The sequence below is a fragment of the Heliangelus exortis genome, chromosome 29, assembly GCF_036169615.1.
Source record: "Heliangelus exortis chromosome 29, bHelExo1.hap1, whole genome shotgun sequence".
Classification (NCBI taxonomy): Eukaryota; Metazoa; Chordata; class Aves; order Apodiformes; family Trochilidae; genus Heliangelus; species Heliangelus exortis.
Genome location: NC_092450.1, coordinates 4,313,673 through 4,340,056, shown reverse-complemented (window position 1 = coordinate 4,340,056; position 26,384 = coordinate 4,313,673). Strand labels below are relative to the sequence as shown.

General features: G+C 67.9%; 5 protein-coding genes across 8 annotated transcripts in view; 3 read left to right on the top strand and 2 right to left on the bottom strand.

Annotated features, from left to right (window-relative positions):
* The first annotated feature begins 44 nt into the window (after positions 1 to 44).
* Positions 45 to 2,565, top strand: PNMT (phenylethanolamine N-methyltransferase). Its single transcript, XM_071728272.1, has 3 exons — positions 45 to 1,102; positions 1,286 to 1,493; positions 2,063 to 2,565. The coding sequence occupies exons 1-3, from the start codon at positions 949 to 951 to the stop codon at positions 2,496 to 2,498; spliced, it is 798 nt and encodes a 265-aa protein (XP_071584373.1). The 5' UTR covers positions 45 to 948; the 3' UTR covers positions 2,499 to 2,565.
* Positions 2,566 to 2,916: 351 nt separating this feature from the next.
* PGAP3 (post-GPI attachment to proteins phospholipase 3) lies at positions 2,917 to 6,507 on the bottom strand. Its single transcript, XM_071728414.1, has 8 exons — positions 6,278 to 6,507; positions 5,552 to 5,649; positions 5,289 to 5,441; positions 5,001 to 5,063; positions 4,810 to 4,871; positions 4,588 to 4,724; positions 3,857 to 4,055; positions 2,917 to 3,469 (listed from the first exon to the last, which is right to left on the bottom strand). Exons 1-8 carry the CDS (start codon positions 6,462 to 6,464, stop codon positions 3,406 to 3,408), a joined length of 963 nt encoding a protein of 320 aa, XP_071584515.1. The 5' UTR covers positions 6,465 to 6,507; the 3' UTR covers positions 2,917 to 3,405.
* Positions 6,508 to 7,669: 1,162 nt separating this feature from the next.
* Positions 7,670 to 17,167, top strand: ERBB2 (erb-b2 receptor tyrosine kinase 2). Its single transcript, XM_071728760.1, has 27 exons — positions 7,670 to 7,855; positions 10,320 to 10,471; positions 10,552 to 10,738; positions 10,885 to 11,022; positions 11,128 to 11,196; positions 11,576 to 11,688; positions 11,785 to 11,926; positions 12,007 to 12,123; positions 12,215 to 12,341; positions 12,432 to 12,505; positions 12,578 to 12,668; positions 12,865 to 13,064; positions 13,159 to 13,291; positions 13,377 to 13,467; positions 13,557 to 13,717; positions 13,793 to 13,840; positions 13,931 to 14,069; positions 14,173 to 14,295; positions 14,376 to 14,474; positions 14,545 to 14,730; positions 14,809 to 14,964; positions 15,057 to 15,132; positions 15,207 to 15,353; positions 15,461 to 15,558; positions 15,642 to 15,812; positions 15,999 to 16,263; positions 16,344 to 17,167. Exons 1-27 carry the CDS (start codon positions 7,780 to 7,782, stop codon positions 16,685 to 16,687), a joined length of 3,723 nt encoding a protein of 1,240 aa, XP_071584861.1. The 5' UTR covers positions 7,670 to 7,779; the 3' UTR covers positions 16,688 to 17,167.
* A 196-nt stretch (positions 17,168 to 17,363) lies between these two features.
* MIEN1 (migration and invasion enhancer 1) overlaps positions 17,364 to 26,384 on the bottom strand; it is a 62,260-nt gene continuing 53,239 nt past the window's right edge. Inside the window, exons 2-5 of the mRNA XM_071728774.1 lie at positions 19,322 to 19,393; positions 18,694 to 18,791; positions 18,376 to 18,452; positions 17,364 to 18,159 (exon numbers count right to left, since the gene is read on the bottom strand). Coding sequence (XP_071584875.1) covers positions 18,076 to 18,159; positions 18,376 to 18,452; positions 18,694 to 18,791; positions 19,322 to 19,389 — 327 coding nt within the window. The 5' untranslated portion in view covers positions 19,390 to 19,393 and the 3' untranslated portion in view covers positions 17,364 to 18,075. The remainder of the gene's footprint in view (positions 18,160 to 18,375; positions 18,453 to 18,693; positions 18,792 to 19,321; positions 19,394 to 26,384) is intronic.
* Positions 20,512 to 26,383, top strand: GRB7 (growth factor receptor bound protein 7). 4 transcript variants are annotated; one of them, XM_071728768.1, is made up of 15 exons: positions 20,512 to 20,587; positions 22,590 to 22,743; positions 22,853 to 22,997; positions 23,098 to 23,254; positions 23,334 to 23,455; positions 23,548 to 23,622; positions 23,866 to 24,003; positions 24,073 to 24,183; positions 24,308 to 24,406; positions 24,671 to 24,751; positions 24,830 to 24,946; positions 25,027 to 25,087; positions 25,193 to 25,280; positions 25,552 to 25,645; positions 25,735 to 26,383. In XM_071728768.1, the coding sequence occupies exons 2-15, from the start codon at positions 22,598 to 22,600 to the stop codon at positions 25,879 to 25,881; spliced, it is 1,581 nt and encodes a 526-aa protein (XP_071584869.1). In that variant the 5' UTR covers positions 20,512 to 20,587; positions 22,590 to 22,597; the 3' UTR covers positions 25,882 to 26,383. The 4 variants fall into 4 exon arrangements, with proteins under 4 accessions (XP_071584869.1, XP_071584871.1, XP_071584870.1 ...); XM_071728770.1 differs by having other exon boundaries at positions 23,545 to 23,622; positions 24,136 to 24,183; XM_071728769.1 differs by having other exon boundaries at positions 23,545 to 23,622; positions 25,030 to 25,087.

Below are 26,384 nucleotides of genomic sequence, written 5' to 3'. Positions count from 1 at the left end.
ATGAAACGATGTGAGGAGGGGGGCTCTGCTAGGGAATGGGGAAACTGAGGCACAGTGCCCTGCTGGCAGCTGGAGGAACCCAGGCAGCCTGCAGGGCCCCAGGTTTTGATGTGGTGGGGTGCCGGGGAGGGGGAAATCTTCTGCTTATATAACTGCCCCCCCCAATACCAGCCCCACCGGTCCCACGTCCAGGATGGTCCCAGTGCCAGTGCCCAGATTAGCTGTTCTTGCCTGGCTGGATCCCGCTGTCCCTGGGCCACCGCCAGTCCCCCCCTGTCCCCTCCCGGTCCCATCCCCACGTGCCGCTTGGCCCCGGCTCCTTTGTCCTCCCCCAGCTCCGGTGCAGACAGGATTTGGGATCTTTAATCCCAGCCCCAGAAGTGGGTCCCATCCTGCCCTTTCTCTCAGGGTGCTGGGAGCACTGGGAGCTGGAAGGGTTGGTGGTGCCACCTCCGGCCGGGAGCTGGGCTGAGGTCCAGCACACTCAGCTCACTGGTGATGGAGGCACCAGTGAGAGCTCCTCCCAAGCCCGATCCTCTCCCCATCGCATCTCCTGCCCCTTCCCAATCCCATCCCCATCCCTTGGGACACCCATGGGGGCAGCACACGGGGTGCATCAAGGCCGGGACACGCATCTCAGGGCCGGGGTGTGGGAGGCAAAAACTCCAGGACGCAGGGACCGGAACGGGGCTCCCTGGATCCTTCCCCCCGCCTTTTTCCCAGCTGGATGAGGACACAAGAGCCGGATCCGGCCGCGCCGGCGCTCAGCCGCGTCCCCCGGCCCCGGGGCGCTGGCTCTAACCTGGTTATCCAGATGGATGGTGGCATCGCCCCCGCCCCATCGCTCACCACGGGGACATCATCCTCACGGCCCCCCCCTCGGCCTGCCCGGCGATATAAGGCGGGTTTGGGGGGGCCGGGTGGGTGCCGGTGCCGCAGCCCCTCGCCATGAGCAGCTTGGCCGCTCTCCGGGAGGGCTACGAACGCTTCGAGCCTCTCGCCTACCTGCGGAACAACTACCTGCCCCCCCGCGCCGACTTCTCCTCCGAGGAGTTCGTGGTGCCCTGGAAGCTGCGATGCTTGGCCGAGACCTTTGCCAGCGGTGAGGAGACCCGGGAAACGACCCCCCCCACACCCTTTTCCTAGGGAAACTGAGGCACGGGGTGGTCGCCCACCCTGCCCGCTCCTCACTCATCTCCCTGCTCCTCAGTTGCCCCCGATCCCCCCTCCCCTGGTGCCCAGCTCGGTGTGGGAACCCCCCTGTCCATCGTTCCTGCCCCCCCAGGTGAGATCCATGGGCACACGCTGATCGACGTGGGCTCGGGCCCCACCATTTACCAACTGCTGAGCGCCTGTGACCACTTCGAGGAGATCGTGGCCACCGACTACCTGGCGGTGAACCGGGAGGAGCTGGGGCGCTGGGCACGGGGGGAGCCCGGCACCTTCGACTGGAGCCCCTTCATCCAGCACGTCTGCAAGATCGAGGGACGTGGGTAGGGCTGGGGGCACGGGGTGGGGTGGGGATCAGGCCCCGGGAGGTGCTGAGATGATCCTGTGGTGGGAACATGTCCCCAGATCCTACAGGATCACAGCCCCATAGATGCCGGGCTGGTCCCTGTGGGATGTTGTCCCCACGTCCCATGGGATCTCAGTCCCACAGCCCTGGGGATGCCGACTGAGCCCCGTGGGATTTCACCTCCACATTCCACACAGGCACTGGTCTGATCGCTGCAGGACCCCAGCCCCAAATCCCACAGGATCCTGTCCCCAAATACCATGGGATCCCATCCCCTGCGTCCCTGTGGAATCCTGTCCGCAAATCCCATGGGATCCCATCCCCGTGTTCCTGTGGCTGTTGGGTTGATCCCTGTGGGATCCCATCCCGGGGGATGCTGGGCTGCTCCCTGCAGGACCCCAGCCCCATGGTCCTGTGGGCTCCCATCCCGAGGTGTGGGGGCCACGGTGCTGATCCCGGGGGCTCCCTCTTGTCCCCAAATCCCTGGTGTGTGTGTGTTGTGGGGACACCTTGCTGATCCCGGGCGCTTCCCCCTCACCCCCTCAGGGAGCCGTGGCAGGAGAAGGAGCGCCGGCTGCGTTCCCGGCTGCGGCGGATCCTTCCCATCGACGTTCACCAACCGGACCCCCTGGGGACCCCCCTGAGCCCCCCGGCCGACGCCCTCCTCTCCGCCTTCTGCCTGGAAGCCGTCAGCCCCGACCACGCCGCCTTCTCCCGGGCGCTGACACACGTGGGCTCCCTGCTGCGCCCGGGGGGCCACGCGTTGCTGCTGGGGGCTCTGGGGGAATCTTTCTACCTGGCGGGGGCTGCCCGGCTGCCGGTGGTCCCGTTGGACGAGGCCGATGTCCGGGGGGCTTTGGCGGGGGCGGGTTTTGCCCTCCGGGATTTCCGGGCCTATGCCATGCCCCCCGCCCTCCGCACCGGCGTGGACGACGTCGATGGCGTCTTCTTCGCCCACGCGCAGAAACCGCTGGAAGCCTGAGGGACCCCCACGGGTGCCTCCCCCCCCCCGAAAAAAAAAGCCAGATTCGGTGCCCCCCTGGACCACCACCCCCCCTCCAATAAATCCCGAGCTGCAGCACGGCCTCGGGGGAGTCTTGGGGAGCTGGGGGGGACTGGGAGAGGGGAAGGGGTCTGTGGGGGTGCAGTGGGGGATCAGGGCAGGGTGAGGTTTGGGGGGGTTATGGGGTGTGTGTGTGGGGGGATTTGGGGCAGAGGGGGGGGATTTGGGGTACGTCATGGAGCACAGGGAGAGTGGGAACGCAGGCAGGGTGGGAAATGGGGTGCAGGGGTGAAAAAAAAAGGGGAAGGGGGGCACTGAGTATGGGGAGGGGGGAGGATTGGGGGCCCAGGATGCCCACAGGGCAGGGAGGGAAGGGGGGGGGACAGGCAGGCAGGCACAGGTTGAACTCAGCTTTATTCACATTTTGGGGAGGGGGATGGGGGGGCACATCCCTGGGGGGACACAGTCCCTCTGGCAGATGGGGGGGCACACCCCCAGCCCCAAGGCACCACTCCAGCCCCACACATTACAGCCCCCCACCCGCAAAAGCCATCCAGCAGCCAGCAGGTCCCAGAAAAGCCCCCCCAACATCCCCCCCATGACAGCACCGTGACTGCCAAGCTCCGTGGCAGTGGGGGCCACTGGGGGGGGTCTCAGCTGCCCTCAGCCCCTCTGCAACCAGCAGTGGGGGTGCCCACCCCCCCGTGCACCCTGAGGAGGTGAGATGTGGGGCATGGTGAGGTGGAAGGGGGAATGTGGAGAGAAAAGCAAACCTCAGAAGGCAATGGGGGAAAGGAGACGGTGGCTGGGGGGGCCGGGGGGTCACTTGGCACGGGGCAGGACCCCGGGGTGGGGAGAGGGGCTGTTTGTGCCCCCCCCAGCAGCTCTAGTCCACTTTGGAGAGGTCGGAGTTGGCCTTCAGGAGGTAGAGGCTGTCATCCATCAGGAAACTGCAGAGAGGGGGGAGAGAGGTGGGGACTGTGGGGGGGGGGGCACAGCACAGCCTTTTGGGGGGGAACACCCCCAAACACCCCCCAGACAGCCCCCAGGGCTCACGGGAGCAGCAGTGGGGTCCCTGCAGCCCCCACGGGTATCAGGGGGACCCCACAGCACCCCTATTTAAAGAGGGGGGCACCCAGCACCTTGTGGGAAGGAGAGGGAAGTCCTTAGCACCTCGGCTGCAAGAGGGGGAGACCCCCAAGCACCCCATGGGAAACAGAAGGACCCCCCAGCACCCCAATTCCCAGAGGGGTTACTCAGCACCCTGTTGGGAGGGCTGGGATCCCCAGCACCCATATTTAAAAAGGGGGGAAGGGGGTCACAGGGAGGGCACAGACCTGTAGAAGAGGACGTTGAGGGGGACGGTGCCGAGGTGCCAGAGGGCGTGGGCATCCAGAACCCAGAGCAGGGGGGGGAAGTCCAAAAGCTCCAGCAGTGCCAGTGCCTGCAGCAGCAGCACCACGGCCGCACACTTCCAGGCGTGGGGCAGGCGGCTCCGCAGGCACCAGCGCAGCCACCACCCCAGGTTGAGGAGTCCTAGGGGGGGAAGGGGGTCAGGGGGAGAGGGGAGCACCCCTGTGCACCCCCATCACACAGGGACACAATTCCCCAACCTTGAACCCCCTGTGGAAACCCTACAGACACATTAGGGAACCCCCTCACTGCCCACATGGGCCCATTGGGACCCTTGGAACCCCCCCATAATCCTGTGGGGACCCCTCACAGACCCTTAGAGCCCCCCCACAGACCCTTAGAGCCCCCCCACATCCCTCAGAGCACCATCAGACCCCTTGCACCACATCACAGCCCCACAGAGACCCCCCTCACGTCTCCCATTACCCCACCGGGAACCCTTGGTGCCCACCCCCAGACCCTTGGGGGAGCCCCTGAAGCCCCCCACAGCTCACTAGGACCCCTGGTGTCCTCTCCAGACCCTTGGGGCTCCCCCCTGAGCCCCTTTATGGAATCCCCCTCCACTTTGGGGAACCCATGAGCACCCCAAGGACCCCCTCCCTCACCCCTCCTCAGGCTGAGGGTCTGCAGCCCCCCCAGGCAGCCCCCCCCTCACCCATGGCCGCGTTGGCTGCCATGTTGTAGCCGTAGTCGAAGCGGATGAGGGTCAGGTAGGAGATGTGGCAGGCGAGGAAGAGGAGGAGGAAGGCCCTGAAGATGCTGATTAAGGCTGGGCGCTGCAGCCCGATCGTCCTGGGGTGGGGAGGGAAGGGGAGGAGATTGAGAAGGAGGAGGTGGGGGGGTCAGTCCCAGCCCCCCAGGTCCCCCCAGCACCCACCTGACACAGCACAGGTACACGGAGTGCAGGATGACGGCCGAGGCGCAGAAATAATCCAATTTCTGTGGGATGGGGGAGTGGGATGAGCCTTGGGATGCTGTGTCTGCCCCCCCCTCCTCCTCCTTAGGACCCCTGCTGCAAGTCTGGGGACAAAGGGTGACAAAGCCACCCCCTCCAGGGGTGCCACTCACCTCTGTCAGCGCCGTGTCCCTCGTGTGGAACACAGTGGACCAGAACCAGGCGTTTAAGGAGACCTGTGGGAGAGACAAAAAGCTGGGGGGGGGGGGTGGGGTGGCGGGGGGGAGAAGCAGCAGAGTGCCCCCCCCCCCACCCCAGCACCTGATGAGGTGAAGATGAGCACCCCAAAATTCACCCTGCAGGGTTCACCAGTGACGGGGCCACCGCTCGCTGGCAGGGGACGCTCTGGGGACATCATCCCCGAAGCCCCCTCCCCCCAGGGTGTGTTTTGGGGGTCTCACCCAGGCGAAGGCGACGCAGGTGGGGTACATGGGGGAGGTGGGGGGCACGGTGGCTCTGTAACGCAGCAGCATGAGGAAGCTGACGAGGCCATTGAGGAAGGAGGCGAAGGCGGACGCCGGCTCCTGGAAGAACAGGAACCGGGAGAAGGGCCACTGCGGGGGGGGAGGGGGGGAACACACAAAAAAGGGGGGTTAGGGGGCAAAAAAGAGACATCACCCCCCCACACCCCACCCTTCTTCCCCTTCTAACCCCCACCCCTCACCTTGCCATGGAACTGGGGCACCCGGTGTCCCCCCTGCAGGTACAACCGCACGGTCACCCACATGCACTCGTACTGACAGTCGTCACGGCAGCTCCAGCCTGAGTGTGGGACACACACACGAGTGGGGTCCCTGCCCCGGACACCAAGGCCCTCCCAGTCCCTCCCAGTATGAACCATCAAGTAGCATAGTCAGACTGTTATGGGCACTGGGAGCGATGGGACCCGGCCTGGGTGTGGAACCCCCATACAGGGTGAGGATCCCAGTAACCCCCAGTATGGATCAGGGACACCCCCCACCCAGAATGGACCAGTACATCCCACTACACTCCCACTCAGACCAGCACCTCCCAGTGCAGCCCCAGATTGGTTCAATAGCTACCAGCATGGCCCAGGGCCTCCCAGTACAGCCCCAGTGCAGCCCAGCAGCCCCTAGACAGGCGTCAGGACAGCCCAGTGCCTCCCAGTACAGCCCTAGTGCTCCCCAGTAGGGTCCAGTGCCTCCCAGTACGGCCCCAGTGCTCCCAGTACGGCCCCACTGCCTCTCAGCACAACCCCACCGCCTCCCAGTGCCTCCCAGTACAACCCCACTGCCTCCCAGTTTGTCTCTGCCCTCCAAGCCACCCGAGGGAGGGGCGTGGCCCGGCTGTGGGCGTGGCTTCCGGAGAAGGGCGTGGCCCACCCTGTGGGCGTGTCCGGGTCTCAGCCAATGGGCGCTCGGGGCGGTACCTGTCAGGCCCATGTAGAGCGGCTGCCGGGCCCGGAAGTGCCGCAGCGCCGCTCCCGAGCAGTTCTGGCGCTCGCAGCGGCTCAGGCACTCGCGGTACAGCGGTTCCCGGTCCCCTTGTGATCCCCGGGCCGGGACCGGCGCCGCCGCTGCCCCCAGCAGCAGCAGCAGCGCGGTTCGTGCCGCCATCGCCGCCCGGCCCGGTCCCGCCCCGACGCTTCCGGCCCACCCCGGAACCGGGAGGGGTGCGGGGGGGGGGGGCCGTGGGAGATAGCGCCCCCTGCCGGGCGGGAGGACCATGGGGGCACACACCCCCCCGATCCTGGGGGGCTGCTCACCCCGGGGGTGCGGGGACGGCTGCGGGGCTCGGGGCCAGGCCAGGTCCCGGGGGGCAGCGCGGGCTCCGAGCAGGCCCCGGCCACGCGGGGCGGCGGGAGGGGTCGTGGGGCGAGGACCCCACAGGGGGGTGACCGCCCCCCCCCAACCTTGTGCGGGGGTGGGGACCGTGTTGTCCCCAGCCCCGTTGTGCCCTTTCCAGGGGTGCCCTCCCGTCCTGGCTGGCTCCCCGCTCCCGTCCCCAGGGAGCAAAGGGGGGTCCCGGCCCCCCTGCACTGGGGGTCCCTGCTCCACCCCGGGGGGGTCACAGGTGGCCGCAGTGTCTCGGGATGGGGCGGCGTGGGGGGGTCCCGTCGTGGCCCCCAGCATGGCCACACTGCCCGGCTGGGGGTTTCGGATGGGGCTGGGGATGTGGGGGAACCCCCGTGCCAGGCTGTGGTGCCCCCAGGGGACCCCAAGTCCCCTGTAGAGCAGATTGAAGGACACTGGTGACCTGTGCCCAGGGTGGGGGACAAACGCCACCTCCCAGCCACCCCACTGGGGACCCACCAAATGCTGCTGGACTGTCCCCATATCCTGGCTGTCCCCGTCCCTTAGGACTGTCCCTGTACCCCAGAAATGTCCCCGTGTCCTGGACTGTGCCCATAGCCCAGGAGCATCCCTGGGTGCCAGGCCTGTCCCTGCCACCCGCTGGGGCTGTCCCCCCCTTTCCCACACCCAGGGGTGACGGGAATGTCACCTTCCCTTGCCCCGGCAGCCGTCACAGCCCCAGTGGGGCAGGTGAGGGGACAGGGACGGGGGTTTTGTCCCCCCTCGCATCCAAACGAAGCCCCCGCAACCTCCTCCCTGCAGCCGGTGCAGCACCCCGGGGCAGGGGGGCACGGACAAGGGGGGCGGGGGACGGCACCGACTTGGGGACACCGGGGGGGGCCGGGGGGCCGGGAGGGTCCTGGAACTCATGGGGGGGAATCCGTGATGGCGGGAACGCGCGCGGGGGCGGCGGGAGCGCGCGGAGGGGTGGGGGGGGAGCGCGCCCTCGCCCGGGGCCGGGAGCGCGGCGCGGCCCCGCGAGGCGGAGCCCGGGAGCGGCGGGAGGCGGGAGGCTCCGCACCGAAAACTTTCCCGGAGCGTCCGGCGGGGCCATGGGCCGCGGCCCGCGCTGAGCACCATGTTCCCCGCCGGAGGCTGCCTCGGCGCCGGGCTGCTGCTGCTGGCCGCCCTCTGCCCCCCCGCCGACACCGAAGGTGGGTCCGACCCCACCGGGACACCGGGGGGGACATCGGGGAACGAGGGGACACCGGGGACCGGGAGGACCGGCGGCGGCGGGACTTGGCACAAAGTTTTTGCACGGGAACGATCGGCACCGGGGGAGCCCGGGGGGCACCGGGGAGGGGACCGGGAGGGCACCGGGGCACACCGGGCTGCAGGGTCGGCCGTGCCTAGGGGTGTTCGGTTGAAAGCGACGGGATCGTCCCCCTTTAGTCCCTCCCCGATGCCTCCCCCCCCCCCCGTGCACCCTCGGTTCCCCCCCCTCCGGTTGGCCCCGCCGCGGGCAGAGCGTCCCCAGCATTGCTGGGGGCCGGACTGGGCCGGACTGGGAGGCGCTGGGCAGGACTCGGCTGCCCCGGCCCCCCCCGAGCAGGACAAGTCCCGGGTTCGTTGTCCCGGGAGGAGTCTGGGGGACTTGGTGCCACCTCAAACGAGGGGTCCCCTACGCTCCCCCCGGCTGCACCCACTCCCAGGGCTCCGGTAATGGCGGGGACGGGAGACCCCAACATCCCGGAGCCTCGGGGAGGTTTCGGGGTGCTGGGCCAGGCGCGGTGCCCCACGGAGCAGGGGGTGGGTGGGTGGGTGGGTGCGTCCCCGTCGCTCCCATCCACATTCTCGAGGTGCCGCACCCTGCCCAGCCCGGGAGGGAGCGGGAGCAGCCGGAGCCTGTCCCCAGGCCTCGGCTGGGCACGCGGGGACGAGGACAGCAGGGGACAGGGCTGGAGGCCCCAAGGTGGCTCTCAGCAGCCTCAAGGTGGCCACCGGTAGCCCCAGAAGCAAGGGGCAGGGTGTGCCCCCCCTGCCTGCTCCAGGCCTGCCTGCTGCCCCGCACTCAGCCCCGCACTGTGGGGCAGCTCCAGCACTGGGGGTGCTGGGAAGCAAACCCCTGGTGGGGCTGATCTGAAAGGGGGGGATGTGGGGTAGGGACTTGGGGACTCACTGAGTCCCCTCCCAACACTCCATGGCTCACCCCACTCTGAGGGTCTGTGCAGGAGCAGCTCCCTGCTCTGGGCTGGGGACACACCGGTGTCCCCAGCCCTGTCCCTGGGCCCGGATCCGTGTTCTGGTTGGGGGGATGACCGGCAGCCGCAGGTTGGGGAGCACCGGGGCAGCCCTGTGGGCACGTGCCAGACACCTCGGGGTGATCCATGGTGGCCCGTGGGAGCCAGACAGGCAGGATGGGTCATTGCCTGCTCTTCCTGGAGGAGCAGGTAGGGCCGAAGCCCACAGCATGGAGCCAGGATCCCACCAGGATCCAGCTGTCCCACTGCTCACCCATCCCACCTGCCCTTCGCCCCGGGAATGCCGGCGGCATCCTCTGCCCGTGCCGTAGGGCAGCCGGAGGGCAGACCTCAAGCTTTGGCCCCCTGCCACCACAGCACGGGTTCCCCAGGGGAATCCTTGGCTGCACCCTGGGGTGAGAGCTGACCCCCAAATTCGGGGGGCTTCCCTCTTCCTCGACCGGGCCTGGGGGGTTCTCCGTGGTTCAGTGGCCCTGAAGCAGGCAGGAGGTGGCTGCCAGCCACGAGGCCGTGCAGGCAGCTGCCGGCACCCGGAGCTGTCACTCAGCCGTGGTGCATCCAGCTGCCCCCTCCAGCCTTGGACCTGGACACCCAACCCCTGTCCCGGGCTGAGGGGAAGACATGACTGCCTGCCCCCCGTGTGCCATTCCCCGTGGGAACGGTGGCGGTGGCTGTGGTGACGATGCCGTGGCGGTGGCAGGGCCAGCGTGGGAGCTGGACTGGGGTCAGTGCAGCAACCGGGTGGGGGTCTGGTGCAGGGGGGGTGGTCCAGGGGGTGCCGGGGGCTGCGGGTGTGCCGGGGCTGGGCCGTGCCCGCCAGCCCTGCGTCACCGCTGCTCCCCAAACACGCCCGACCTGAAAAGGCGGTTCCTGCCGGGGCGGGCGGCCGGGGGCCCTGTGCCACCCTCGCCCGTGACTCACCCACCCGGCCCGGGGCCCAGGGCGGGCTCACGCACCCCCCACCCTGCACCCCCCACCCACCCGACACCCCGGGGACAGTGGCCCAGCCAGCAGCCCCGCCACGGGCCGGCCGGGCTCTGGCAGCCATCGCCGCTCAACAATCAGGTCTTGTCTCGGCACGGCCCCCCCGCAGCGTGGGCAGAGCATTCCTGCCTGCAGCCCCCCTCTCCGGCCCCCGACACGGGGCTGTGGGTCCCGGCGTGGCCCCCCCTCCACGCGACGCTCGGTGCCCACACCTCGTGTGGGGTTGGGGCCCGGTGCCAAGGCGGGAGCAGCTTTGCCGCGTGCCGGCGGGAGCGCGATCCAGGAAGCCCATCGGAAGCTGTTGGGAGCAGCCCCGTTGATAAAACGGCCACCACCGGATCCGCCGCGGTTCCTGCGGAGGTCGGTGCCGCCGCCGCTTTGATTTCCCCTGGGGGGGCAAGAGACCCGCTGAGCTCCCGCTCCATCCCCACAGTCTGCACCGGGACCGACATGAAGCTGCTGCGCCCCTCCAGCCCCGAGAGCCACTACGAGACCCTGCGGCACCTCTACCAGGGCTGCCAGGTGGTCCAGGGCAACCTGGAGCTCACCTACCTGCCCCCCGATGCTGACACCGCCTTCCTCAAGGTGTGCGAGGGGAAAAACACCCCAAGGGGGGGCAGAGCAGGGGTCCAGACGGCCGCTCACCCGTGTCCCCTCGTCCCCAGGACATCAAGGAGGTGCAGGGCTACGTGCTGATTGCGGAGAACCAAGTGAGCCAGCTGGAGCTGCAGAACCTGCGCATCATCCGGGGGACACAGCTCTTCCAGGACCGCTACGCCTTGGCCGTGGTGGGCAACGCCAGCCCCACCGGCACGCCGGGGCTGCGCCAGCTCGGCATGAGGAACCTCACAGGTCAGGGACCCCCTCCCCGTGGCGGGGGATCCTGCACTGCGGTGCTCAGGGCTGCTTGGTTCCCCCTTCCTGGCCCTGGGTGTCCCGTGGGGCTGCAGGACCCCCCCCACCCCGTGCTGATACCCTCCCTGCCTGTCCCCACGCAGAGATCCTGAAGGGGGGGGTGCGCATCGAGAGGAACCCCCAGCTCTGCTTCCAGGAAACCATCCTCTGGGCCGATATCTTCCACCGGCACAACGAGCTCCATGGCGAGACCCACGTGGACAGCACCCGCACCCGCAGCTGTGAGCACTGGCACCCCAGTGGAGTGTGGGGGGGCTGTTTGTACCCAGGGAGGGGGCCTGGGGGTCACCGTCCCCCCTCGTGGCTCACGGCTCCCCCTGGCACAGGTCCTGACTGCTGGGCACTGTGTGCCGAGGGGCACTGCTGGGGTGAGGGACCACAGGACTGCCAGACACGTGAGTATGGGGGCCTGCCCCCCCTAGAGCCCCCAAAATTCCTGAGGATTCCCCTTGCTCCACACATCCTTGCCCCACTGACCCCGACTTGCCACCTAAATCCTGGCCTAAGACCCCTGGACCTCCCCTCAACTTCCTGCTCCCTTAATCCCTGCTCTGGACACCCACACTTGCTCCCCCCCACCCCCAGATCCCATCAATCCCTACTTGGCTCCCAAATCCCCATTCACAGCCCCACAAAATCCCTGCTTCCATCACCCCACTTATCCTGGGACCCCCCAGCTCCTCATCCTGGAGATCCCCACATCCCCTGGGTGGGGGGGGAAGGGAGGGGGCAGTCATCTGTCCCCACCGTGTCCTTCCCTCCCCCTGCCTGCAGTGACCAACAGCATCTGCCACGGTTGTCCCCGCTGCAAGGGGAGGAAGCCGACTGACTGCTGCCACGAGCAGTGTGCCGCGGGCTGCACCGGCCCCAAGCACTCCGACTGCCTGGTGCGCACCGGGGACGGGGCGGAGGGGACCCGGGAGGGGAAAATGGGGTTGCTGGGGGTCTCAAACCAACCATTTTTCCCACCACCACCACCTCAGGCGTGCCTGAACTTCAACCGGAGTGGGATCTGCGAGCTGCACTGTCCCCCCCTCGTCATCTACAACTCGGACACCTTCGAGTCGGTGCCCAACCGCGACGGGCGCTACACCTTCGGTGCCAGCTGTGTCAGCCAGTGTCCCTGTGAGTGACATGCCAGCGACAGGGGCTGGTGACAAACCGCTGCAGCCCTGACCCCCCCATCCCACCCTCCACCCCCTCAGATAACTACCTGGCAACGGAGGTGGGGTCCTGCACCCTCGTGTGTCCCCAGAACAGCCAAGAGGTGACGGTCAACAACATCCAGAAGTGTGAGAAGTGCAGCAAGCCCTGCCCGGAGGGTGAGTACCCTCCACAGCACGTGGAGGGGGAGAACTTGGGGACCCCAGAGGGTTCTGGCAGAACACCCCAGCCCTGCTGTGCACCCTGCAGTGTGCTACGGGCTGGGAGTGGATTTCCTGAAGGGTGTCCGTGCTGTCAATGCCTCCAACATCCAGCACTTCACCGGCTGCACCAAGATCTTTGGCAGCTTGGCCTTCCTGCCCGAGACCTTCGCTGGGTAAGCGCCTTGTGTCCCCCCCCAGCCTGTGGGTGGTCACCAGGACCCCCACCAGGACTCCACAACCTCTCTCTTGTCCCCGGTTGGCAGGGACCCCAGCACCAACACACCGCCCCTGGACCCCAAACTGCTGCGGATCTTCGAGAGCCTGGAGGAGCTGACGGGTGAGAGGGGGGGAGCAGGGGGCTGGGGCCACAGCGGGGGGACAGGGGGTGGTGACACTCAGCTCCCTACAGGTTTCCTCTACATTGCTGCCTGGCCACCTGACTTCCAGGACCTGGGTGTCTTCCAGAACCTGCGGGTCATCCGGGGCCGTGTGCTGCACAAGTGAGTGGGGCTGGGGACACGGGGTTGGGGACACGGGGTTGGGGACATGGGGTTGGGGACATGGGGTTGGGGACAGGGAGTTGGGGACAGGGAGTTGGGGACACGGGGTTGGGGACACGGGGTTGGGGACACGGGGTTGGGGACACACAGGCACACACGGGGGGTCCCCACGTGCTCACCGTTGGTGTCTCGGCAGCGGTGCCTACTCGCTGACGCTGCGGGAGCTGCCGGTGCGGGCGCTGGGGCTCCGTGCCCTGCAGGAGATCAGCAGCGGGATGGTTCTCATCCACCACAACCCCCAGCTCTGCTTCCTCCAGAAGGTGCCGTGGGGCAGCATCTTCCGCAACCCCCGCCAGCGCCTCTTCCAGACCCACAACAAGCCCCCTGAGCAGTGCGGTAAGCAGGACCCATGGGGAGGGGGGGAGGGAGGGATAAAGGGCCAGGGGAGGAAACTGTGGGCCCTCCCTTTGCTCACTTCTCCCCCCCCTAGAGAGCGAGGGGCTGGTCTGCTTCCACCTCTGTGCCCACGGACACTGCTGGGGCCCCGGACCCACCCAGTGCGTGGCCTGCGAGCGGTTCCTGCGCGGCCAGGAGTGTGTGGCCTCCTGCAACCTCCTGGATGGGTGAGTGGCAGAGACCCACGATCCCTCCCCCCAGTGTGGGGGTCCCCCATCTCTGCACCTACCTCATAGTCCCATTGCCCCACAGGGCCATCCGGGAGCACGCCAATGGGACGCGGTGCCTGCCCTGCCACCCCGAGTGCCAGCCCCAGAATGGCACCGAGACCTGCTTCGGATCAGTGAGGATGGAGGGGACGGATGCAGGGGGGATGTGGGGGCGATCCCAGATGCCAGGTTCCCTCACCCACTCCCCCTCCCATTCCCACAGGACGCAGACCAGTGCGTGGCCTGTGCCCACTACAAGGACGCGCAGCAGTGCGTGCGGCGCTGCCCCAGTGGGGTGAAGGCTGATGCCTCTTTTGTACCTGTCTGGAAGTACCCAGATGAAGATGGCATCTGCCAGCTCTGCCCCACCAACTGCACCCACTCGTGAGTCGGGTTCTGGGGTCCAGCTGGGCTGGGGAAAGTTCTGGGGGCTGCTGATGGACTGCTCTGTGTCTCCAGGTGCACGATCCGGGATGAGGATGGTTGTCCCGTGGACCAGAAACCAAGGTAGGAGCTTGGGTGACCTGTGTGACCCCAACTGCCTCACCTCTGGGTGCTGGAGGAGGCATCTCCAGCTAGAACCCTCCTGTCCCACAGCCAGGTGACATCCATCATTGCTGGTGTGGTGGGGGCTCTGCTGGTTGTTGTCCTCCTGCTCATCACCGTCGTCTGCGTCAAGCGCCGGCGGCAGCAGGAGCGGAAACACACCATGAGGCGCCTACTGCAGGAGACTGAGGTGGGGACACTGGGACACACGGCTCTGCTAGGGGGACATAAGGACCCCTGGTGCTGGGGGGGTGCCAGGAGTCCAGCCCCCACCTCACCACCCATGCCTGCAGCTGGTGGAGCCACTGACGCCCAGCGGGGCCCTCCCCAACCAAGCCCAGATGCGGATCCTCAAGGAGACAGAGCTCAAGAAAGTCAAAGTTTTGGGTTCCGGTGCTTTTGGCACTGTCTACAAGGTGAGGAGTAGGGGGGTACTGCCAAGAGGCTGGGACCTTCCCCACTCTGCACCCCCTCACCCATCTGTCCCCCTCCTCAGGGCATCTGGATCCCTGACGGGGAGAGTGTGAAGATCCCAGTGGCCATCAAGGTCTTGCGGGAGAACACCTCACCCAAAGCCAACAAGGAGATCCTGGACGTGAGTGTGCCGGGGGGTGAATGGTGCCAGCAGCAGCCCCCACCCAGCCTGACACCCCCCTCCCCCACAGGAGGCCTACGTGATGGCAGGGGTGGGCAGCCCCTACGTGTCCCGACTGCTGGGCATCTGCCTGACCTCCACGGTGCAGCTGGTGACCCAGCTGATGCCCTACGGGTGCCTCCTGGACTACGTGCGGGAGAACAAGGACCGCATCGGCTCCCAGGACCTGCTCAACTGGTGTGTGCAGATTGCCAAGGTAGGATGGGGGTCCTGGGGGGTATGAGGGGTGTCCTCAAGGGGAGGACGGGGCCAGCCTGACCCGTGCCACCACCAGGGGATGAGTTACCTGGAGGAGGTGCGGCTGGTGCACCGGGACCTGGCTGCTCGCAACGTCCTCGTCAAGAGCCCCAACCACGTCAAGATCACCGACTTCGGGCTGGCCCGGCTGCTCGACATCGATGAGACCGAGTACCACGCCGACGGGGGCAAGGTGGGGCTTGGGGACGTGGGGACAGAGTGATGGGGACCACAGTGCTCCCCCTCAGTGACATCCAGCTCATCTCTCTGTCCTCCCTGTCCCAGGTCCCCATCAAGTGGATGGCACTGGAGTCCATCCTCCACCGGCGCTTCACGCACCAGAGCGATGTCTGGAGCTACGGTACGGCTCTGTGCTGGGGGTGGGCCGTGGGGAGGACCTGGGGCACTGCTCACTGCCATCCCTGTCCCCCCAAGGTGTCACCGTGTGGGAGCTGATGACCTTTGGAGCGAAGCCCTACGAAGGGATCCCCGCCCGGGAGATCCCTGACCTGCTGGAGAAGGGCGAGCGGCTGCCGCAGCCGCCCATCTGCACCATCGACGTCTACATGATCATGGTGAAATGTACGGCACGGGGAGGGGGCGAGGACATGGCAGGGGGGGACAAGGACGTGGCACAGGGATGGGGCGCCGTGGTGCCACCTTGTTGATGGTGCCTGACCCTGCTCCAGGCTGGATGATCGACTCCGAGTGCCGGCCCAAGTTTCGGGAATTGGTCACCGAGTTCTCCCGTATGGCCCGGGACCCCCAGCGCTTCGTGGTCATCCAGGTATGGTGGTCCCCGGGGGTCCCGTGTTCCCCCTGCCAGTGTCCCCCGGGGGTCCTGACTGCTTCCCTCCCTCCCTCCCCCAGAACGATCTGGTGGGGCTGCCCGGTTCCATTGACAGCACCTTCTACCGAGCCCTGCTGGAGGAGGAGGACATGGATGACCTGGTGGATGCTGAGGAGTACCTGGTCCCTCACCAGGGCTTCTTCAGCGCTGAGACCTCCACCACCTACCGCAGCCGCATCTCCTCCACACGGGTAGGTGGGCTGGGGGGGGAGCAGGTGGAAGCCCCCATTCCCCAGCAGAGAGGGGATGACCCAGTGCCAGCCTGGGGGAACACAGGAGGCAAGGCCCCCCCTGCTGTGCCCTCAGACCTGGTGGCACCAGGACGGGTTCCTGGGCGTGGGCTGCGAGCACCCAGCTCTGTGTCCTCCTGCACCCAGAGCACGGCGGAGACCCCGGTGGATGTGGAGGAGGGCGAGGGCTTGGCTGCCTTCCCCTTTCCCCCCCCGGGCCTGCCCGAGGGGCCCGTGACAGAGGGGCCAGAGGGGGATGGTGGGGCCAAGGCGTCCCGGCAGAGCCCGTCGGGGCGGGAGCCTGGCCCCCTGCCCCGGTACAGCGAGGACCCCACCGGGACGGCGGGAGAGGAGAGCGAGGGCCTGGACCCTGAGGGCTTCACCGCCCCGGCCCCCCGCACCACCATGCCAGGTAGGCAGGGGACAGCAGGGACCCTGCAGGACCCTCCCCAGGGGCCACGGCAGCCCCTAACGTGTCCCTCGTCCCCACAGAGTACGTGAACCAGGCTGGGGGGCAGCGCTCACCCCCCCGGCACCCCCACACCCCCCCATCCCCGCCGGACAAGCCCAAGGGACACCAGGGTAAGAACGGGCTCATCAAGGAGGCCAAGCACCCCTTCCCAGCACCCTTCGGCCACGCCGTGGAGAACCCCGAGTACTTGGCCCCCCCCGGGGCGCCCAACCCCGTCCCCTTCAGCCAAGCCTTCGACAACCCCTACTACTGGAACCAGGACCCCCCCAAGGCAGTCGGGCCCGAGGGTGGCCCCGGCACGACACCCACGGCCGAGAACCCCGAGTACCTGGGGCTGGGCAGTCCCGAGGACGCGGCCGTGTAGGGGCCTGTGGAGACCCCCCCCCACTTCACCGAGGCAGCTCGGGGAGGGACAGCACGGCCAGAACCCAGCCGGGGGCTGTTCCCTCTGCCTGGTGGCAGGGTGACACCGGCCACGCCACGGGGTGACACCGACCACAGAGGGCTGGGAGAGCCCCAGACGCTGCGGGACGGCACGGCAGCAGGCGTGGGGATGGAGGGGTCACCCCCTGTGCCCCCCCCTCTACTCCCCCAGGCCCCTGGGGGTGACCCACAAGTGCACTGAGCTGGACGGTGCTCAGCCTGAGAGGGCAGCCACACCACGGCTCCTCCACCACTGTCACCCCATGGGCTGTTTCCCCCCCATCCTCCCCCCTTCCCCCCCCCGGGGCCACCCCGGGACACACGGACTTGCACTGAGCACGGGTGGGGCTGGGCCCACCCCCCACCCCCTGTGCCCACCCCGCTGTACATTTGAGAACTGGACACGATGGTTTTTTTTCTACTCCCCTTTCTCTGCGTGGTCTCCACCGACACGGGGAGGGGAGGGGGGGGGAAAGGCAGCTCTGTCTCTGGGGACAGCTGTGTCCTGGTGCCACCAGCTGGGAGGGGGGACAGGGCAGGACCTGGGGGGTGAAAATCCCCCAGGGGCAAAGGACGTGATGTCACCCCTGAGGGACACAAACGGGGCCACCACCTGCTCTTCTTCCATCCTTTATTCAGCACTGGGCTGTTGGGTTTATACACAGTATAGAATAAATAGGGGGGAGGGGGAGTGGGACCCCTCCCTCAGCTGCCTCGGGGTGGGGGTGGGGGGCCCTGAGCAGCATCATCAGGAGCCCAGAGCCTGGGAAACGAGGTGGGGGGTGGGACACTGGTGGCTGTTAGATGCCCCCTGGGCATGGGGACAGAGCCCATCAGGGTCCCCACAGCCCGATTAAACAGTGACAGGAGAGGTGTTAATGGTTAACGGGTCAGGGCACAGCCAGCACCTTCCCTCTGCTGGGAAACCTGGAGCTGACGCGTTGCCCCCGCCCCCAGCCCGGCCCCCGCCCCCCGGGGCTGGGCAGAGCCTTCTGCGAGGGGGGGGGGGGAAGGGGGAGGTGTCCCAAACCCCCAGCAAAGGGGAAGCCCCCAGCCCCTGCACTGCGGGGAAGAGGGGAAGGCAAAGGCAGGGGAGCACCCCCTGCCCCCCAGTAGGTCAGGCACCCAAAGTGGTGGCAGAGCCGACCCAGTGACACCAGTACCACAGCTCCGCCCCTCCCAGTGCCGTGGTGGCATTCCCTGGGGGGTCCTTACACTCCCCCCAGTGTCCCCAGTCAGTCCCGGGGGGTGCTGGGAGGTACCAGAGGCAGTGAGGAGTGAAGCAGGGGGGAGGCTGGGGGGGACAGGAGTTCCCAGCTGGGCCCAGGGCTACAGAATGACACAGGGGGGGCGACTGTTGGTGATTTTCTCCAGGGGTTCCCCATTCCTGGCTCTGCGAATGGCCTCGATCAGCTGAGGAGACAGAGGGGGGTGAGGAGGGGGGGGTCACGCTTGAGCCTCACTGCAAGGTCTGGCAGAGGGAGAGAGAACTTGGAGGGAGGGACACAGCAGTCAGAGGGGTTGAGCAGTGCCCAAATCACAGCTTTGCACCACAACAAGACCCCTCCTGTCCCCCCCCCACGACCACCAGCCCAGCAAGGACCCTGCAGGGGGAGGGGGGGTACTCACATCCTTCTCGTAGGGGAAGCCTCCGTTCTCCAGCTTGGAGAAGACCAACTGCCCATTGATCTCGATCTCAAAGGCACCTGAGAAGCCAAGAGGGCTGAGCCATGAGCTCTGCCCCTGCCCCCCCCAGCCCCCACCCCCTCCAGCCCTTCTGCCACACCCACTCCAGACACAAACACCCAGGAGACAGAAACGTGGTTGTGGGACCACCCAGACCACACCTCAGAGCAGAGCTCCTGCCCTGCTCCAGGGAGACTCCCCCAGCTCCAATCCTTGCACCCAGTGCACCCCAGCAGTGACCCCCCAGGGCCCAGCCCTTACCTGTGCCCCCCAGCCTGGGCTCAATCTCGATGTCAGGGTACTCCTCCTTCACAGCACTCGCCAGCTCCTGGTAGGTGGCCTCGAAGCCACAGGGCTCACTGGGGGAGGGGAGAAAAGGGCTGAGAGCTGGGGCCACACTGCAGGGAGCCCCCCCCAGCCCAACTCCTCCCACCCCCAAACGAAAGAGCCCCCCCCTCAGCCCCCCTCCTGCTGCTGCCCGTACCCCCAGCCCCCAAAAGAGCCCCGAACCCCAAACCCCCTCCCCACGAGCCCCCCAGCTCCCACAGCCCTCAACCCCATATCCCACCCCTCTTCTACCCACCTCCTCCTTTGTACCCTCAGACCGGAGACCCCAAGCCCCGTATCAGCCCCTCCCCTGCCCCCAGCCCCCCTGACCCCCTCCAGCCCCCCTCTCCTCACAACCTCCCGCATTTCCTGTCCCGTTTCTCAAAATTGCTGCCCCCAACACCCCGGTACCGCCTCCCCAGGCCCCCCCATCCCCTCCGCGTCTCTCACACCTCCGGAGAGCCCTCGCCTCGCCCCCCCCCCCCCCCCAAGTTCCCACCGCTTCTTCGCCCCGCAGGCGGCAGAGCGGCCGCGGGAGAGGGTGCCCGGTCCCGGTGCTCACCAATACTCCACCACGATGCGGACCCGCTCGGACCCAGCCTCGGACCCGGCCTCAGCCCCGCCGCTCATCGCCACCGGTCCCGCCGCTCGCTCGCCACTTCCGGGTATCGTCACGTGACGAGAGCTCTTCCGGCCCGCGCTCCCGCCGCTGCTCTCTTCTGCTCCGGGAGGACAGCGCCACCTGCCGGCAGGAGGAGCGAACGGCGGATGGGCCGCCCGGAGCCCCCCCAGGACCTCCCGGGTTCACCCACCGACCCCGAGGGACAACCGGAGACCCCCGGGTGTCACCCAAAGACCCCCTGGGACACACGGGAACCCCCGAGGCACCCGCGCTAACTCTGCAGGGCACCCACCGACCCCCGGGGTTCACCCAGCGACCCCCGGGGTTCACCCGTGGGTGTTCTACACAGTCTTGAGACCCCTGCAGATCCCCCATACACCCATGGGACCCCCATGGGACCCTCATCATCCTCCCCATGGAAGCCCTGAGCCCTCCATAGGGACTCTGTGGCCTCATGGGACCCCAAGCATCCATGGGGACACCCACAGACCCCACAGAACCACCCACAGGTCCCACGGGGCTGCCATCACCCCACGGATCCCCCCAGAGCACCCAGGGGACCCTCATTTCCTCACGGTGTCCCCCACAGCCCCTATAGGGACACCCATGGCCTCAATAGCACCCACAGAGACCCCCAAGGGACCCCACCCTCTGTCCCCATGGGACATCCCCAGGTCCCCTAAGGGACCCCCACATCTCTCACACCCCCCCAACCCACACCCCCCCCCATGATGTCCCCACCTCCCCCCAAACTCCAGGGGACTCTGCCACCTGCATGAACCCCTCCCCGAGCACCCCAGGGACCCCACTCACCCCAGTCCCTGGGTGACCCCATGGGACCCACCCAAAAGGCCATCCCTGGGTGCCACTCCCGGGGGTCCCCCCGGAGCATTGTGGGAAACTCCCCATCCACCCCGCGGGGGTCGTGGGATGCAGGGTGGTGAAACGGGGGGGAACGGGGGGTTTGGCCCCGCCGTTCTGGCACCGGGCCAGGATGGATTCCCCCATCCCCGGGCTGCGGGGTGGTCGGCAGAAAAGGTGTGTGTGGGGGGGGATTGGCACCCATGGGTGCCGTGGGGTGCGGGGTGCTGTCCCGGGGCGGCATGATGTCAGGCGGGGGCGGGGGCTGGCGCAGGTAGATAAACGCGGGGAGAACAGGAATCCCCGGTCCGGCGGGAGGCGGCGGGAGGCGGCGGGCACCGACAGGTAGGACGGGAGCCGGGGTGAGGGTCCCCGGCACCATGGGACTCTTGGACCATCCCGGGATGTCACCCCCCACGACATCTCGCCGGGGTCACCCCGGGGCCCCCTGCCCCTCCCCTCCCGCCTTCCTCCTCCTCCTCCTCCTCCTCCTCCTCTGTCGCCCCAGACGGACGTCCCGTCCCGTCCCGGGGAGCCCTGAGCCATCCCCTCGGCACCCACTGGCACTCTGCCCTCAGCTGGGGGCCCTGAGACCCCCTCCCTGAGCCCTGGTGGCCCTGGGACCCTGTCCCCTCATAGCCCTGGTGGCCCTGGGACCCTGCTCCCTGGTCCTGGCAGCCCTGGGATCCCAATCCTTTAGCCCTGGTGGCCTCAGTCCCCCTGCCCTATAGGTCTGTTGGCCCTGGAACCCCATCCCTTAGCCCTGGTGGCCCTGGGTCCTTGTCTGTCAGTGTTGGTGGCCCTGATACCCTGTCCCCTAAACCTGGTGGCCCTGGTCCCCTTGCCCTATATCCCCAAGTCCCCAAACCCCTGTTTGTCCCAGATCCCAGGGACATGCTGTGTGTGTGTCCCCCACCCTGTCACAGCCACCAGGACAGGGCTGGCGTCAGGGTCACCTGAGGCCACGGTGATGGGCTGGCGGGTTGGTGGCAGGGCTGTGCTGCTGTCCCAGGGCCCTATGGGATCTCCATCTGTTGCTTCAGCCCTCCCGGTGTCCCCTGCATGGTTTGGGGACAGGACCCTGCACCTCATCCCATGGGCACCAGCACCCCACTTCACCCCTGCCTGTCCCCCGTGGGGGGAGGAGACCCCTCCCAGGTGGGGAGACCCCGGCCTGGCCCCCCCAGCACATCCAGGGCAGGGCAGGGGATGGAGCAGAGGATCCAACCCGGTGGGATGGGGATGGGGAAGTGGTGGGGACAGGGATGGTGGCAACTCCGTGATGGCATCGGTCCTGCCCGACCGTGGACTTGGCCCCCGGGGTGGCGGGGAGGAAGGGGACAGGGACAGGCAGCGGATCAATCATTAACCCATCCCACGCCGCACCCGGGGAACGGCAGGGCTGGCACGTGTGTCCCCAGAGCCACCAAGTGCCACCAGGGTGGCTGCGGGCACGCGTGTTGCGTGTGCCAGGCAGCCCAGGTGAGTGGCAGCAGGACTGGCCGTACCGTGCCATGCCGTGCCATGCTGTGCCATGCCGTGCCATTCCGTGCCGTGCCGTGCCACACCGTGCCATCCCACAGCCCCGTTGCGAATCGTCCTGAGGCCGGCACCGGAGCAGCCGCCGGTGCCCACTTCCCCCCGAGCACCTCGTGGGCCCCGGGCAGGGGTGGCCGTGGGGGGGCCGGGCTGAGGTCGCGGCGTGGGGGGCCGTGCCGGCGGGTGGGCTCGGGGCAGTTCCCATGGCGGTGCCGTCTCCCTCGCCCCCGGGCTCCGGCGCGGCCGCCCAGCGCGGATGCCAGCGCGGTGAGGTGGAGCTGGGAGCGGCCGCCAGAACTGGTTTGGCCGGACCCGAGGAGGTGTCTGGGCCGGGCCCCCGCCATCACCCGCTCCCCGCGCCCGCCGGCACCGCGGCTCGGCCTGGCACGGCTCGGTCGGTGTCCCCCGGTGCCACCGGGCTCTCGGTGGTGACACGGTGGCTCTTGGAGGGAGCCCCGCGTGGGTCGTGGTGGCACTGGCGTTCTCGAGTGTCTCGTATGGTATGAGGCTGGGCTCACGCTCCTGTCCCCCAGGGCTCGGGGGGATGGGGACACCCCCACCCTTGGCAGCCAGCCGGGGTTTGGCCGGACCCCCGGGGGGGCCGGGGGCAGGTGTGGTGCTGCCGTCACCCCGGCGCTGCCGTGAGTCACTGCTCGTCTGGGCGCCGGCAAAAACACCACCGGGGCGGGTGCCAAGGCTGAGCAGCCCCCGGCAGCGCCATGGCACAGCGTCACGGCTCACATCATGTGGGGCCATGGACACCCTGGGACAAGGACCCGGTGCAGGACCCACTCTCTCCCTTCCCCAGATAATGCCATGGATGGGGGGGCTCAGCAGAGCAGCCCCCGGGAGCCCCCCGGGCCGGGCAGCGTGGAGCTGGAGGGGGTCCCCAGCGAACGGGACGGGGGTGAGGGACCACCCGAGCTCAAGCGCTCCCAGCCCCGCTTCATCCACGGCAGCAGGTGGGTGGGGGGGGTCCTAATGCCGAGGTTTTGGGGGGGATTTGTGTGGATTGAGGGAGCGGGCACAGGCTGGGGGGTCGCAGGGAGCTGAGCCCCTCTCTGCCCACAGCCGTCCGGTGCTGCCGGAGGAGCCGCGGGCCTCGTCGCTGCCCACCATCCCCAACCCCTTCCCTGAGCTCTGCAGCCCCTCCAACTCACCCATCCTCAGCAGCCCCACCCTGGGGCCCGGACCCCCCCGTGAAGGGGCTTCCCACGTGAGTCAGGGAGAGAGGGGAAGCTGGGGAGGGAGGGGATGGTCTCAGCCCCAGGAGAGGCAGCGGGGACCCTGATGCCCACCCTGGCACGTACCGGCAGGTGGTGAAGGTGTTTGGTGAGGACGGTGCCTGCCGCTCGCTGGAGGCCTCGGCGGGGACAACGGCGCGACAGCTCTGCGAGACGCTGGTGCGGAGGACGCGGGCGCTGCAGGACCACAGCTGGGCCCTGGTGGAGCTGCACCAGCACCTGGCTCTGGGTGAGCCACCGGCGTGGCGTGGCGTGGCGTGGCACTGGGACCAACCCCGGACACCCTGCTGAGCTCTGTCCCCCCCCAGAACGGTGCCTGGAGGACCACGAGTCGGTGGTGGAGGTGCAGAGCTCCTGGGCCCCCGGCGCCGACAGCCGCTTCGTCTTCCGCAAGAACTTCGCCAAGTACGAGCTCTTCAAGAGCAACGCGGTACGTGGGCCCCCGAGCAGAGCCCGTGGGGACCTGGGTGTCCCCCAAGCACCCCGTGGGTCCCTGCTGATCTCCCCTGTCCTCCCCAGCAGTCTCTCTTCCCTGAGGTGATGGTATCCAGCTGCCTGGAGGCAAATAAGAGCATGGCCCACTCCGAGCTCATACAGGTATGGGGCCACCACAACTGGACATGCCATGATGTCCCTGCCCTGCCATGATGTCCCTGCCCTGCCATGAGGTCCCTGCCCTGCCATGAGGTCCCTGCCATACCATGAGGTCCCTGCTGTGCCATGGAGACCCTGTTGTTGTGCCACGGGGACCCAGCCACACCATGGTGACCCCATGATGTCACGGGGATCCTGCCCGCCATGGGGACCCCATTGTGCCCCTCAGCCCTCGTCTCCCCCCAGAACTTCCTCAATTCTGGCAGCTGCCCGGAGGTCCAGGGCTTCCTGCACCTGCGGGAGGCCGGGCGCAAGGTCTGGAAGCGTTTCTACTTCTCCCTGCGTCGCTCGGGGCTCTACTACTCCACCAAAGGCACCTCCAAGGTGAGGCTGTGGGTGGAGGGCATGGCTGGGGGGTGCAGCGGGGCCAGCCCTGACCCCCCCTTTCCCCAGGACCCCCGGCACCTCCAGTACTTTGCCGACCTCACAGAGTCCAACATCTACTACGTGACACAGGGCAAGAAGCATTACGGGACACCCACTGAGTTTGGCTTCTGCATCAAGGTGGGCACAGCCCTGCCTGGCTGGGGGTCCTGTCCTTCCCTCTTCCCCCTAGCCAAGGGGTCAGAGTTCCCCCCACCCCCCAGAACCAGGGCTGCCTGGTGACAGCTCCAACCTCTCCCTGCAGCCCTACAAGGTGCGGAGTGGTGTGAAGGGCCTGAAGCTGCTCTGCAGTGAGGATGAGCAGAGCCGGAGCTGCTGGATGGCAGCTTTCCGCCTCTTCAAGGTGGGCTCTGACCCCCCAAGGGGGTCCCAGGCCTTGTGCCAGGGGGATACAGGGTCCTGTGCTGGGGGATGTTGGAGTGATGCTGGGAGGGAGCTGTAGGGATGTTCACATCCCAGTGCTGGGGTTGCCAGAGGGATGGCCCCATCCCCAAGGTGGGAGGTCATGGAGGGCCCCAGCCCCAAAACAAACAGATGCCCTCCTTCCCCCCCCCACTGTGGGACGGAGCCCCCCGGGACCCCCCAGCTGACGGGACTGTCCCCCCAGTATGGCATGCAGCTCTACCGGAACTACCAGCAGGCACAGGCACGGCTGAGCCAGCCCCCCTGGATCGGGCCCACACCCCTGGTGAGTGCCCCCCGCTCCCCCCAGCCCCCAGCCCCCAGGGAGCCCCCTCCCACCCCCCTTTCTCCCCATCCCCTGCAGCGAAGCGTCTCCGACAACGCGCTGGTGGCCATGGACTTCTCGGGGTGCACGGGGCGAGTGATAGAGAACCCCAGTGAGGTGCTGACGGTGGCTCTGGAGGAGGCGCAGGCCTGGAGGGTGAGTTGGGGTGCTGGGGGTGCTGGGGGGCAAGAGGGGGTCTCCCCAAACCCACCCTAATCCTTGCTTTTCACGGCCAGAAGAAGACGACGCACCGGTACAGCCTGCCGGCAGCCTGCCAGAGCTCCCCGCTCAGTGCCGGTGAGCAGCACCCACCCGTGGGGTCCCTGGTGACCTAAAGGGGGGTCCCTGCCCTGGCTGGGTGGGACTCTCACCCCCACCCACCTGACTCCCCTCTCCCCACAGCCATCCACCGCACGCAGCCCTGGTTCCACGGGCGCATCTCCCGGGAGGACACCCAGCAGCTCATCGGCCGGCAGGGCTTGGTGGATGGGTACGGCACCCTGGGGGGACACGGGACCCCTGGGGGGACACGGGACCCCTGGGGGGACACAGGACCCCTGGGGGAACACGGGACCCCTGGGGGGACACGGGACCCCTGGGTGGGGGCTCCATGACCCCAGGGGTTGTAGAACATATAGAGTGAATAGCAGGGGGGGCAGATTGTGGGAGAACCCCGGGGCTCCCAGGGGGCACAGGAGCCCAGGGCTTTGTGGGGGCAGACAGAGGGGTCCTGGGGCCAGCAGTGACACCCCCCTTCACAGCGTCTTCCTGGTGCGGGAGAGCCAGCGCAACCCCAAGGGCTTTGTCCTGTCCCTGTGCCACCTGCAGCGAGTCAAACACTATCTGATCCTGCCCGTGAGTGCTGGGAGGGCCGGGGGGTCGGGGGGAGGGATAGCAGGGTGGCCAGGGGTGTGAGATCCTGACCCGTTTGCCCTCCCTGGCAGAGCGAGGAGGAGGGACGGCTCTACTTCACCATGGATGACGGGCAGACCCGCTTCGCCGACCTCATCCAGCTGGTGGAGTTTCACCAGATCAACCGCGGCATCCTGCCCTGCAAGCTGCGGCACTACTGCACCTGCGTGGCCCTCTGAGCTGGCACCGCTGGCACAGCCCGGCACTGCCGGCATGGCACAGCGTGGCACAGCCCAGCAGCACTGACATGGTTTGGCACAGCCCGGCACTGCCAGGATGGCACAGGTTGCCCCAGCCTGGCACCACCGGCACGGTCTGGCTCGGGGCAGCAGGATTGGGGCCAGCTCGGCACAGCACGTGCCAGGATGGGGACGGCTCCTCCCAGCACCCCGTGCCCTGGGTGCCAGCTCTCCCTGTGGGACCCTGGGGTGCCAGCGCTGCCAGGACCCCCTATCTCAAGCACTTTCTCCCCCCCCCCCCAGCCCCTAGTGTCCCCGAGTGTCCCCAGGGGGGTCCTGGCACTCCTCACCCCCAGCCAGGTGGGCTCGGGGGTCCCCAGCCCAGGAGCGGGGTCTTAGGGGTGGTGAGGGGGGCACCACCACCGCATCCCCCCCATCCCCTCAAGGCCAGTTGAACTGTGATGTGTTTTATACCACTGAGAATAAAGGTTATTTTTTCAGAG